Source organism: Protopterus annectens, chromosome 2.part1, assembly GCF_019279795.1.
Source record: "Protopterus annectens isolate FY-2018-M chromosome 2.part1, PAN1.0, whole genome shotgun sequence".
NCBI classification, from domain to species: domain Eukaryota; kingdom Metazoa; phylum Chordata; order Ceratodontiformes; family Protopteridae; genus Protopterus; species Protopterus annectens.
The window spans coordinates 30,674,121-30,687,884 of record NC_056729.1 but is presented as its reverse complement, the minus strand read 5'-3'; the positions used below and the strand labels follow the sequence as shown (position 1 = coordinate 30,687,884).

Genomic DNA, 13,764 nt, shown 5'->3' with positions numbered 1-13,764 from the left:
GTTACCATAGGGTGGTGTGGAGAATGACCAGTAGTACACCAATCGTGGAATCATATCAGAAGTGAAAGCAATAATCATTGCCTAAAGGTAAAAAAGCATACTGGTAATATATTTACTCAGTAGAATCTTTCAGAATCCTCATTTAGTCCCATCATTAACAAATATGAGATACAGTAATCACATAAAAAATTCTGCCCTTTGCATCAGTCAATATTTTATTCTGCTCTGATGCATCTATTGAGCTAATGGAAAGGACAGAATGACCTCAAAGCCTGCTTTATGAATCTCACTTAATTTTCTAGTTGAACTATTGTAGTACCTGCAGAATGCTGATTATGCTCTGAAACTGGCAAAAAGATAAATATTGGCTTGATCAATGAGTGTCACAATGGTTACTGCTATTATACTCCAGGCTTGTTTAAAAATATACTTTGCAGCTTTTTAACTAAGCCTATTGTATAGCAGCACATGTTCTTCTAGAGGTCCTTGTCTACTGAAAGGATTCACTGTTGCTGTCTGATTGATGTACTATATGTGTGCACATTTAGGTGCATGTTTATGTAGATATAGTGCATTGATGGTACTTGATGGCCTGTCTAAGTGTGCCATTTGAGTCGCCCCCTCATTCTTTCTCTTGTTTTTTTTTAAGAAGTAGAATAAAATGAGGGAAATTACATAGAGACTTTCAAGGTCAGATGTGGAGGTACTCAGTATTTCTGTAGTTCCTATTTTGGAACTTGCAGCCTGACTTCTAATGATATCAAGTTCACTTTGATCTTTGCATGGCTACACACATCTTTTTAAAGAGGAAACTGTATTTCACCATCACTGTCATTCATCATTCTTGGAAATTCTTGGAAATGAATGGCTAGGCTTCAAACGATCCTCACGGAATGATGGTCTAGTAAATTCCTATGAACTAGAAGAATTAATTTTAGACAGTCAAGCAGTCACTTTGAAGGGCTGTGTTAAAAAGTGGTGCAAAATTACACTTTTAAGGTGAAAACACAGGAGTAAAGATGAAGAAGGTGGATGATATACAGGGTGATGGAAATTATAGTACTATTTCTAACTAGATTGGTGGGAGTAGAGTTAAAATCAAATGACAGAGGAGGAAGGAATGTGTAATGGAAACATTAATTACCTAAAACTGACTTAAAATATACTATTTTACATAAACACAGGGAGATCCCAGAAAAACATGCAGGAAGAAATGGTGCAATGTAGGCCAATGGAGTAATTAAAAAGAAATCTGAAAGTGTACAATCTGCAACACTTAGTCAGACTTGATAAACCAATGGTCTTTTGCTGGCATGTTTATATGTTTTCATGTAGGCACTGTTTTTAAGGCAACAGTCTATGTAAATGCCAATCAGGGTTATTTTTGGTTTATAGTGTACGACCTTTTTATGTATTGGGTGCTCCTAGATTTTTTATTTCCAGTAGTTCAGTCTCTTACTTGTTTAATTTGCTGAAAACTATTAATATTCATTAACTCATTAATTTACTTTCTAGTACCTGCTTTCTTCAGCTCATGGTCAAAGGAGAGAGTAAGAGATTATCTAAGCAGTAAATGGGCACAAGGCTAAGAAAATAACACTGTACAGGATGCGGATGCCAGCTCACTGCAGGATGCACACACAAACACACACCTACAGGCAATCTGGAGCAATGCCAGTTCACCTAATACGGCTTTGAGATGGGGCTGGAAATCACAACACCTGGTAAAAACTCATATAGATATAGGGAGGGCATGCAGACTCCACAAAGAAGACACCCCAGCTAAGAATAATCTGGAGGAACAAGCACCCTATGTGAAACAGAAATATTAATCACTGCATTATTAAATGCTGGGCATTGTGGTGTGGGCCTGAAATCGTACCTGCATGAGAGGTGGAGGTTAGCAGATCTAGTAAGACTGTGCATGACAGGCTATGTATCAAAAGATGATGAATTTGAAAAAGGGGTGCTGCAAGTAGGCATACGTCAATATTAAGGGTTCTTTAAAAATTAAAAAAATATTCATCTACAATACTGCTTTACAAACAATAACATATTAACATGAGTAATTAAGTTACAGACATAGCTCTCAACCTGCCATCTCTGAAATGAGGAACACTAGCCCTCATAATGCGGAACAAATGGGCAAAATGTAGAACACATACTAACAGCTTACTAACATCTTCAGCTAGAAAGATCATAAAATTATTAAAATATGCTGGTTTTACTCATACAAACAATCTCTTAGGTTCATAGATGTGTACTAGGCTAATGGTTCTGGGGCCTTTACAAGCCTAGCCCATAGAAGTGCCCTGGCATTGTACTACCTGTCGTTAGTTCCCAGTGCCTCTATCAAGTTGAGCCACTGGAGTGATACCTGGGGTGAACTTTCTGTTACCCATCTACTCTTCAACATTTCGCGTAAAGAGGGCTAGTGAGGTGCTCTGCTTGACATGTATGGGAAGTCTATTCCAGAGCATGGGTAATCTCTGGGTTATGAACCTGTCCCTCCAGCATGTTCTGTTGAATATGGTAATGAAGTTGAGGTCTCTGGAGCATGTGGTGTGGAGGGATTGGGATTTCTTTAGATGTAGGATTTCTAACAGAGCTGGGTCAGACATGACTTTGTAAGTCAAGCAGAAATCGCCTCTTAGTAGACGATATGAGACAGAGAATAGCTGTAGTTTTTTTTAGTCTGTCTGTGCAGGGCATGTGTTTAAGGCCTAGGATACCCTTCATGAGGTACTTTTGTGGCCTCTCCAACTGTTGCAGGTGTCTAGTGAGGTACATGCCAAATGGGGCATTATACTCTATGATTGGTCTAATGAGGGAAGAGTATCGAGAAATGATGACCTCTTTCTTTCTGGATGCAAAACCCTTGGTAATGAGATGTGCCACACAGAAGGACTTTCTGACCACAGTGGCAATGTGGTGGTCGAAGGAGAGGTTGCTGTCAACCTGTGTCCCCAGATCTCTTATAACGCCTTAAGTGTTCAGTGGGCTACCATCAATGTGGTAATTAGTGGGAACTGAGTTTTTCCCAAAGGGGATGACTACGCATTTTTTGGCATTAAGCTTAAGGCCATGGTTTCAACACCAGTCATTGATCTCAGTGAGGCCTTTCGGTATGATTTCTGCATCACTTGGGGGAGCTAATAATGGCTCCCAGCTTGCAGTCGTCTGCGAAGTTGGTCAGCCAGAGTCACTCCGTGTTGGCCTGGACTTCTGAGAAGTAGATGCCAAACAGGAGAGGACCCAGGACCGATCCATGTGGGACTCGTGACTGGTCGGCAGCCTGACTTGGAGTCCGCTACTTTCACACTGTGGGTTCTATCTGTGAGCCAGTTTGCAACCCACCTAATGATATAGGGGTTGATGCCTAGTTTGCTGAGTTTATCAATAATTCCTGAGTGAGGAATGGTATCAAAGACCTTGGCCAGATAGAGGTAGGCTGTATGAACTGCCTTACCTTCATCCACTCCTCTGGTGACTGACTCAAAGAAGTCAACCAGGTTGAGCAGGCATGATCTACCTTTCACAAAACCAAACTGTGTGGGATCTCGAGTTTGGAGATTCCCTATATCCTTGTTAATTAGGTCCATGATGATGCACTCCATAGCCTTACATATCAGACTCGTCAGGCTAATGGGGCGATAATTTCCAGGGTCTGTAGTCGCTCCTCCTTTAAGGAGAGGGATGACTGTAGCAGTGCACCATTCGGTAGGGACAAAGCCTGAGGTGAGGCTGTGAGTGAACAGAGCACACAGATGTGGTGCCAGTTCACTTTGTAATTCATGTAGAACACAGCCAGGGATATTGTCGGGTCCCATGGAAACTGTATTCTTGGCTTTTGACAATGCAGCTTTAACCTGTGCTGCAGTAATGTAATGAATTAATATGATTATTTTCTATTTACCATAGATATCAGTTAAATAGTCCTAACAATGAACATGTGACAGAGCCTTTCAATGTGGAACTCTGAGGAACATGAACTTTTTAAGACCCCAAATGAGGTAAGTTCCTCATAATGAGGTACACTTGAGAGGTATGGTTAAAGAACTTTTCAGGCACTGTAAAGCAAAGGAAAGCTGTACAAATGTGAAGGTATACTTGCTATTGTCCAAGTTGGTCACTAGATGGCACCAGATAAGTATACTATTGAAGTTCTGCCTCATTTTAATTCAGAATCCATAGTTTTTGTATTACAACAAAGATAACACAGATTTTGCCCTTTATATAATTAGAATTTCATCATCACAAATTATTATTTTATATACCTGTGCACAATAATAATACTGCCCATTTAAAAATTATACTCTGTAAAAAAAAAAAGTTTACTTTTCAATTCACCTAACTCAGTAAATAACACACATATATATATATATATATATATATATATATATATATACATACACACACACACATAAAATATACATAAATATATGCAGATAAATGTGGACACTGTACTATATGCTGTTATGTGCAATTATTACTAGATACCTCATGTCTTAGAAAGCAATGTACAAAAATGCAGCAGCAACATCATGCTAGCTTGCTTTATTAATTGGTGTTTTTTTCTAGGTAGTTGAACCGATCCAAGAAAAACTCTTAAGGAGTTGTGATTTACAGTACAAATGATGCGTATCACCAGTGCAAATGACTGCAGTGGATACAAATCACCTGTAAAAGCAAAAAATGCATGTTGAGTAAATGGCGCAGATAGATACATGCTGCCTTTTTAATCCTAGCAATGATCTCTACTTACATTTGTTACCACTGCAAGAAAGGCCACTCCTTGCAAGATTGGCTGCCATGCTCCAATGTCTTGGGCCTTTGCCGGCACTGGACGTCTGTACTGGGTAGTCAGCTTCCAAGCATCCACTCTGATTTCTATCAAATTGTTGAAAAAGGCTAAGACAGGTGCCAGTGGAAAGGATGCCACAAATAAGGTCACAAAGCCAAACTGGATTACTGAAAATAAAGCAGAGTGATGCTAGATTATGAATTTCTATATGACCTTATTCAGAATCTTAAGTTCATTTTAACTAAACATATAACATTAAATCATTCTACATTCTTGCCATACTGCAACTGCCAGAACCCAGTCTCCTTCACCCACAATCTCCCTTATCTGGACCTTCCTCCCAACATACCCACTACTTGCCTTCTGTCATCAGTTCTTCCCTCTTCATTTTCACTGGTATCTTGTACTACATGTGAGCCATCCTCATCTACATGCCATATACCAACTGATTACCAACTACCTCCTTCCCAAATCCTACTACCCTTCCAACATGCATTATTTTTCTCTTCCATCTCCTCTCTATCCCTGCCTCTCTCACTGAGCTTCCTTGCAGCACCCCTCCCTCCTTAACTCAGTCAGGCACACTAACTCCCCCCATTCAAACTTGTAATATCTCATGCTTCAGCCCCCCCACCCCCACATATGTCAACCATTGTCCCTGACTCAATGAGTGTATGTATCTGCATCATTTCTTGCAAGGTTATCCTAAAAACTTTTCCCCAGTCAACAATTTTTTTCTCTGTTCTTATTCTTTACCTGTCTCAGTCATCAGCTTGCAAGTCAACCCTTCTCTTCCAAAACTTATCATTGATTTATAGATCCTCCCCTTCTCCTCACTCTAATCAGAACCCCTTTTTCCTCATCTTTAGTCCTCTCCTCTTCCATTTCATACAAACTTAAAACCTGTGTAGTGTCTTTACCTTCTGAACCCATTTTTTTCCTGGTGAGATTTGTGCCTTAAATAGTACAGAAGCCTTCTGTAATACTTAATTCTCATCAGCACTGTCCCGGATGTTAATGACCTTATCCTTCCAGACCATCTGTTTTCACTCTTTTGACACATTCTTTCCCATTTCTTGTTACCAGACTGTATAAAAGATGGAAATAATATTAACCTCAAATCTTTGGCCACACTGTTTATTATTAGAAACCCCATCACTAAGTTCTCTGAATTTTAAGCTGTTATTCCATTTTAGCCTTTATGGTGAACCTCTCAAAGCACTTTAAATTATGTGTCAGACCACTGCTCATATCTTCTGATATACAAATACAGTCACAAACAAATTTAAACAGGTTTTCCTTCTTCCCACTCCGCCTACAACTTCTAAGCATGAGCTCACCCTTGTTTACAACACTTCCACAACTAACAGTTGTCTGGCAGTTGGTGCACAGGATTACAGCCCTGCAGTTGAAACACAGGATTAAGGGACTGTTATTGTGCTGTTACTTGTGGTCCAGTAGTCCAGGTTTTGATTCCCTCAGCCTCCAATGGTTAACTGTGTGACTCTGAGCAAGTCACTTAACCAAACAGCAGTCCTGTGATGAGTCTGAAAAAGGTCCATTGAGATTAGTGCTCTAGCCCGGTCAACAAATATAATAAAAAAAAATAAATAAAAATAAAACAGAAACAGATGATGTGACAGAGGAGATATGTGTTACACTTGACTTAATCCTGATAACCAATATCTGTGCACTGGAATCTTTGTCTAAAGCATTCTCCCATGCGTACTTCCTCTAACACCCTATGCAGAACACTCCATATGACTGCATATGTCAAACAATAATGCTCTGTAACTACAATCCCAATTCTGTACACCCAGTCCACTCATGCCATTATCAGTTTCCATTTGTCAACTGTCAACCTACCCCTCACAAATCCCATTTATCCCCCTTTATCTTTCCAACCCTCCCTCCAACCTGCACTAAACAGTGCTATAAGATGAGTCATTTCCTGGGTCCTCTCTATCACCTTTTGCTTTTGTCAATAGTACTACTACTGCCCTTTCCAAACTTTTAGGTAAACCTTTTCCTGCTACAGTCTCAGTGAATAATCATATTTACCCAGAACACCACCATTTCTCTTCATTCCACTTTGGAAATGTGCTATTGCACCCGACATTTCCTCACTTCTATATTTTTATTACAGAGTCTACATTTCTCTCCTTCCCTGTTCTTTCACTTCCAAACACAGCCCTCCAGCCCCTCCACCTCCACCTACTTGATCCCTTGTCTTTATATACAGCCTCATAAAATCTCACAAAGAACTCTGCTATTCTCCCTCCGACCATCACCTTTCTCAGTTTTCTGATCCTTACGCTTCCACAAGAGGTACCTATCCCTTACTCCCTTCACCCACCATCAGTCCCTTTACCACTCTAATGCCTCCATTCATTTTTTAGCTATAACTTTACAAGTTCTGTATTTTATTTCCTAACGTCTGATCTTCTGCCATTCTTTCTCTTGTCCACATTGTCCTGTAGCCTTTCTACTTCTTACAGTTAAACAAAATAATTTGGAAAAAGAGTACAAAATCAAGCTAACTTAATAACAGATGACCCCACCTATACTTCACAAGTGGAAACAATGATGCAATAAATGACAGTTATGCAAACAGGTTGAGAGACTATTCTCAATGAAAACAAAATAAACAAACAAAAAAAAAACACAAATATACTCAGAATCCTTTGAAAGAGGCTTGCAATGTTACTAACTTCTTCATTCACAAACAATTACTAGTAAGACACAAATATATAGATAAATTCAACCCAAATCATTTGGTGAAATCATAGTTTTCAAAAATAACCCTAGACATAAAAAATAAGTTTACATTAAATAAAGTGCACAACTGAATTACTTTCCTTAACACATATTCCAGATCTTATGAAATATGCTTGATCTCAAAGGCTGAAAGCAATAATAATACATTATTTCACCAAATTACAAAAGTGGGAGGGAAAAATTGTGACTGTAGCATTTTATTAAAAACAATAAAATAAGTGGCTGCAGGACACAGTGAATGTGCTTGTAAAAATGTTTTGTGCAAATGTCATAAGCACACATATTGACTAACATAATTACATCAATATGATATGCCAAAGTTATCTAAGAAGGTCTATGACAAAAAAATCTCTCTCACACACACACACACACACACACACACACACACACACACACACACACACGCACACTCTGCTTGTGCAGTGGTAAACTTCACTAAATGTATCACTGAGTCTTGACAAAAATGACAGTAACTGTAATTATAAAATAAATGGTGAAATCATAAAAAAGACAACATTCTGTACTCCTGTGATGTAAAGTGACAATGCACTAACTGCGAACTACATGACCCACCTACAATTAAAAGGCACAGGATTTGGAGAGAGCAGGGCAGGAGTATGATTCTGAAAAGCATATGGCACTCCCCTCCCTTACCCCAGAATGGGTGTGGCATATGGCACGCCCATCCTGGGGGAAGGGAGGAGGTGTGGCTTGCTACTTGGGCAATACCAGTGAGGGCTCTGTGTGGTGCAGCCCGAGGAATCTGGACCAGAGGGACATATTGCCATGGTATAGCTGCAAAGTCAGGGTGCAGCCACACAGGGAAGCTCACATGCTTCTCCCCCAAAGATCAGCAGTGCTAGTGTTCCTCAGAAACTGCCACAGAGATGTTAGGAGCTACTGAAGGTGGGTGAGCCCCAAGGACTATTTCACTGACGGCCCTGTGATCAACTCTCACCTCAATGGACAATGAATTAACTGGTACTGGTTCTTGCCCCCCATGAGGAATGAATGGGCTAGATAGGTCAATGGAGGTTGATGGTTTTCAGGCAGAGGACTTAAAAAAAAACTGACCCAATCTCTAAAGATGTAGCAAAAATGGTAAACAATAATTTAAGCTTTGACCAGTATATATCTACCACACCAAGAAAAAAAATATTTGATAGTCCATCAATTTCCAAACAGCATGTCTGTTAACCTAATGGAAGTCCATGTACCACTTCATACCTCATTGATCTGGCCCACAATGCTGTACTTTTAGCCTCTGAAAAGGTACAACAAAAAATCACAAGGTTGGGAAACATGAACTCAGGCTTCAGGAACTGTGATTATATTTTGCTACTTGTAGCATACTTAGAGGTGACCTCAGCCTGGTCTACAAGTCAATGTCTGGTCCAGTTCCTTTTTAAAGTCTATGCCTAGGATGCACTACTGGGGAAAACTGACATCAGAGAACCTAACACTAAGAATAAATATCAGTAAAAGAAAAAAATTGACAGACATTACACAAAACCAAAGACAGACTCTCCTCACAACCAGAACATCAGCCATTAACTTCATTACAAATAATCTTGACTTGACAGAATCACTTATTTCTGACCAGGCTGCCTATACTGTACAGGATTATATGGTTCTATACTCTAGTGTGCTATACTGACATTAATGCTATCATTGCTCTGACGTTTGTGTTGTCCCTACATTGAAATTTTATTTGCAAAAATGTTATTATTTGCAGTAGTATAATTGTTTTGATTTTATGTTATGCAGCTATTACACTAACGTAATTCCAGGTATATTTGTACTTTTTACATTATGTATTTACATTTTTTTAAGATATGGTTCCTTTATGTATTTTGTTGATGCTTACATATAGCAAGTAAGAAGCAGCGCTGAGCAAGCAGCGTAACTGCAAGCTACTCAAACAAATTCATCAGGATGGTAAAATGGAAGCTGTGTGCTACCTTTCAAGCTCGCAGTGGAAAATACAGCTTCCTGATCTGACTACTAATGTTCATTATTGCACATTTGATGATTAGAAAACTCCTGTCTCTGAGTTGGCCATTAGCCAAAAAGCTCCAACATCTCCCTCCCCCCAAAAAAGTTAAGCACAGCTTACATACTGTACATGCCTGGCTACACCTCAACTTATTAAATGTGTTCCCTGTTCTGAGAAGTGGAACTGCACACTAAAGACTGAAAGTTACATGTCAAAAGCCTTCAAGATCAGACACGTTGCCAGGAATTTACAGACTGTAAACAGGTGAGTCATGCTGTACCCCCCCCCCCCAAAAAAAAGCTACAGATGACATGATCATACAATGAGACATGTCAGTACCACTGTGGTTTACACAGATTTCATCCTCCTGAAGAAGAGGCTTTTCCATTATCTTGTTCACTAATCACCGTTTCACCAAATATTGTACTGCTCCTATATATACACCACTCAATATATTTCTTTTCTTATGTATGCAAACTAAAACTGTAGTATCTGTTTAATTTACTAAATACTTCTTGCATTTTCCTCTGTATTTTGACAATAGCTACAAATTATCACAACTCCTTATTACCGAGCCCCACATTACCACTCCCACATTATTTCTTACCAAGTACACTATAATCATAACAGTATAATTACTCATTCTAGTTTACAGTAACATAAATTATCTTGCCTACCTAGCATTAAAAGTACACTAAAAATAAACAACTTAATGTCATAATGAAACCCATTTATTATATCAAAACATTACAGGTACCCCATCCTATGCTTCTGTTTCACTATGGAGATATCCATCCTAATCCATGACCTACCTTCCAGACTCCTAAATATTATAACCCATTTCCATTATGGTTCATCCCTTGGTTAAAACTTTACCACACTTGTGTTTGTGCCATAATATGTCAGATATCCACACACTGGTCCATTTGTGCTGCTACCAGTATCTATTCTCTGCAAAAAAAAAAAAAAGCTAATCCAGCACAAAGTTTTCCAATTATCTCAACTAACAACTTTTTTTTTACTTAAGTCAAGAAAAGTGTCCTTGTGATAATCTGCTAGAAAAGAATACTCTGAATAATTTTCATTCCTGTTGTGTTCATAAACCCAGCAACTCTTGAACTGCCCAGCCCTTAAAATGTTCAAATATTTATCTTCCCTTTCACATTTTTCCACCTCCTGACTGTACTGATAAAAGCCACAGCTTTAACCATCTTTACCACCATACTTCAACATTTTCTAAGTAGTACCAACAGGTAGTTCTGTCCCCAGAAAGTAGTCATAATCTGATAAAACAGAAGATATACCATGTATTTAAAAAGACACTATTAAAAAACCTACTATAATGACCTTATAAGAACAGTAAAACTATTTTTTTAAAGAAACATCTTTAGCAAATTATCAGTTATGACATAGACAATCATACATTTATACAGATGAAAACAAACCACACTGACATAAGTTTAATTGCAAACATAATACATCACTTATAATCTATCCAGTCACTGTCAGTCAAACATTACATAGCTCATTCAGATCCTGCCTTCTTTTAAACTTCATTCACCTTCTGCATGTATTCGACTCACAGTTCTCATTTTTATGTAATTTGCTCCTACCCTTTTGTAAAGATCCCATTTCCAGTCGTTTTGTCTCTGTTACTACATTCACTACTTCTAGAAGAGTTGGCTTAGACTTTGACTTCCATTTTCTAGTAATTGCTTTTTTGGCAGCCAACATAATTAGACTCAGCAAGGCCTTACTATGTCTAGGCAATTCTGATTCTGTATCATAACTCAAAAACATCATTTCCTTAGCTCACCCAGTACTTCTGATAGAGTAGTCTGCAGGGAAATTTTGAAGTTTGCCAGCTCATTACACTCCCAGAAAATATGTTCCAAATTAGCTCTTTCTTCACCATCACAGCTCCAACATTTGCTATGTAGCTGAGGAAAAAATTCTTTGGAGTCTACTTGGGGTATAAAAATACCTATGTAAACACTTCCGAGCAAAGATACCAAACATTCTTGGCTCTGTTGCACATTTGAGAGACATACACATATACCCATTGTTTCTTTGTGAATTGCTTGTCCAACCTCTCTTCCCAATCTTTTCTAACCTCCTCTGTTTGATTTTTATAGTTATCATGCAATATTTTATATCCTCTACTAATTATTCCTTTAACAGCTGCTTCTATTCTAGATTCTACTAAAAACTCTACCAGTGCTGGTCCTTTGCTTAGGATCCCCCTATTTCTTCCTGTTTGCCTATACTGTCAATCCTCAATACGGAAGGCAATCTTTAGCCTTCTGTCTAAATAAGTTCTTGGCCTCTTCCCATTTTATTACCTTTCCCTCTCTAATTTATTGCTCCCAGTACCTTGTTTCTATTGCCCATTGTTTCCAATAAATTCTGCCCCCCTCTTGCCTACTGTCTGTATCCCTAACTACAGTCATCCCTATCATCAAAATCTCCTTTCTCCATTCCTGTGTTGGCTTAGTTCTTAGAATACTTTCTGCTACTTTACTGATATAATATTCAGGGTGGTTACTGTTATTCTCCTTAAGGATTTGCATCCAAAATCCCAGTCTCTCTTTGTTCCTTGAGCTTCCCCATTCCATCATCATCTCTTTCTACTTTGAGATGTACATTTCTGCTTGTGCTATGTATAGGATTCTTAACTGTGTAGCTCTGAAATACCACTTCAAACCAAGTAATCCCAAACTACCTTGTTCTATTGAAAGAATCAACTTATCCCACTTGACTCTTGCTGTCTTCCCCTCCCAAATAAATTCCTTCAGCTCTTTACAAATTGCTATCCACAACTTCTCCTCAAGTTGATAAAAATATGCCTGACCAGTGTATAAAACTAAAGGGACTAAAAACATTTGTATCTTGTTAAAAGAGCTTCCAATTTCTTAGGTTTTGTATTATCTTTTGTTTAGCCTCTTCCCACATACTCTTAGCTGTCACACAAGAATCCTTTTTAATCCATGCTCCTAAGTAATTCATTTTTATCATGCCCCATAAATATAGATATCACTGAACCAATTTATGTGTGGGTAAATAATTTACAGCTATTGTGCCTTTGTTTTAGCTTAATTAATTTTGTATCTTGAAAAGATTTGAAACAGTCTGAAAATCTGCCACAAAACTGAAATGTCCTTTTCTGGTTTTATCAGGTATAAAATAATATCATCTGCAAACAGAGCCAGCTTTTCCTATCATACCAATTATATCCTTTAATTTCAGAGGCCCTTATTTTCTTTGTCAGTGGTTCTAAATATAATGCAAATAACAAAGGGAAATAGGACATCCCTGCCTGGATCCTCTGATCAAACATAAATTATCAGAGACAAACCCACCCACTTTAATTTTCACCTCTGTTCCCTCACATAGCATTCTAATCAACCTTATAATTTTATCAAGGAATACAAAGGTTTCCATTTCCTGCTCATAAATTCCTAGCTACCTCTGTCAAATGTTTTCCCTGCATCAAGACCCACCACCAACAGTGGTATTTTCTTACATTCTGCTTCTCTCTGGGTCATCCAATCTTCTGTTAATGTTGTCAAATGTTTGCCTCCCCTCCACAAAACCACACCGATCCATATTGATCAATTGTGGCATCACTTTTGCCATTCTTTTAGCCATTATAGACATAAACACTTTATAATTATGGTTTAGGATTGGAATTGTCCTGTATGAATTTCTATCTTCTCTAATAACTCCTAAATAATTTCCACTGCCCATTCCTTAAATCCCTCTCTTTTCAACAGACAGTTGGGAAAGAGCCAGTGTTTCATTTTTATTTCATTACCCTGGATTTTTATTTTAGTTATTATTGGCCCGTGATCTGAAATTGTTATTGGGTGTGTATCAAGACCCTCAAATAAATGCACATGTTCCTGTGAAATATAAGTTCTGTCTAGCCTAGCCCAGTTTTTGTGTCTTGGAGAATAATATGCAATTTCACTACGAAGTCATACTACTGAATTCACATCTTCCATCCCAAATATTTTCATAAACTTCTTCAAAAATATACCTTCTTTTGTAATATTTTCCAGTTTGGGCTCCCCGATACATCTTCACTGCTACAAATCAAATTCCAGTCCCCACCTGTAAGTAATATTCCTTGCTGAAATCCGATTATTTTGCTCAGAATTTTCTTAAGCTGCACTATAGCAGTTTT

At 38.2% G+C, this 13,764-nt stretch overlaps 1 protein-coding gene across 1 annotated transcript in view; it reads right to left on the bottom strand.

Annotated features, from left to right (window-relative positions):
* The window catches only part of ANO6 (anoctamin 6), a 1,522,803-nt gene that overhangs the window by 178,243 nt on the left and 1,330,796 nt on the right, over positions 1-13,764 (bottom strand). The window contains exons 17-18 of the mRNA XM_044061996.1: positions 4,766-4,971; positions 1-81 (exon numbers count right to left, since the gene is read on the bottom strand). The exon at positions 1-81 is cut by the window's left edge and continues 131 nt beyond it. Coding sequence (XP_043917931.1) covers positions 1-81; positions 4,766-4,971 — 287 coding nt within the window. The remainder of the gene's footprint in view (positions 82-4,765; positions 4,972-13,764) is intronic.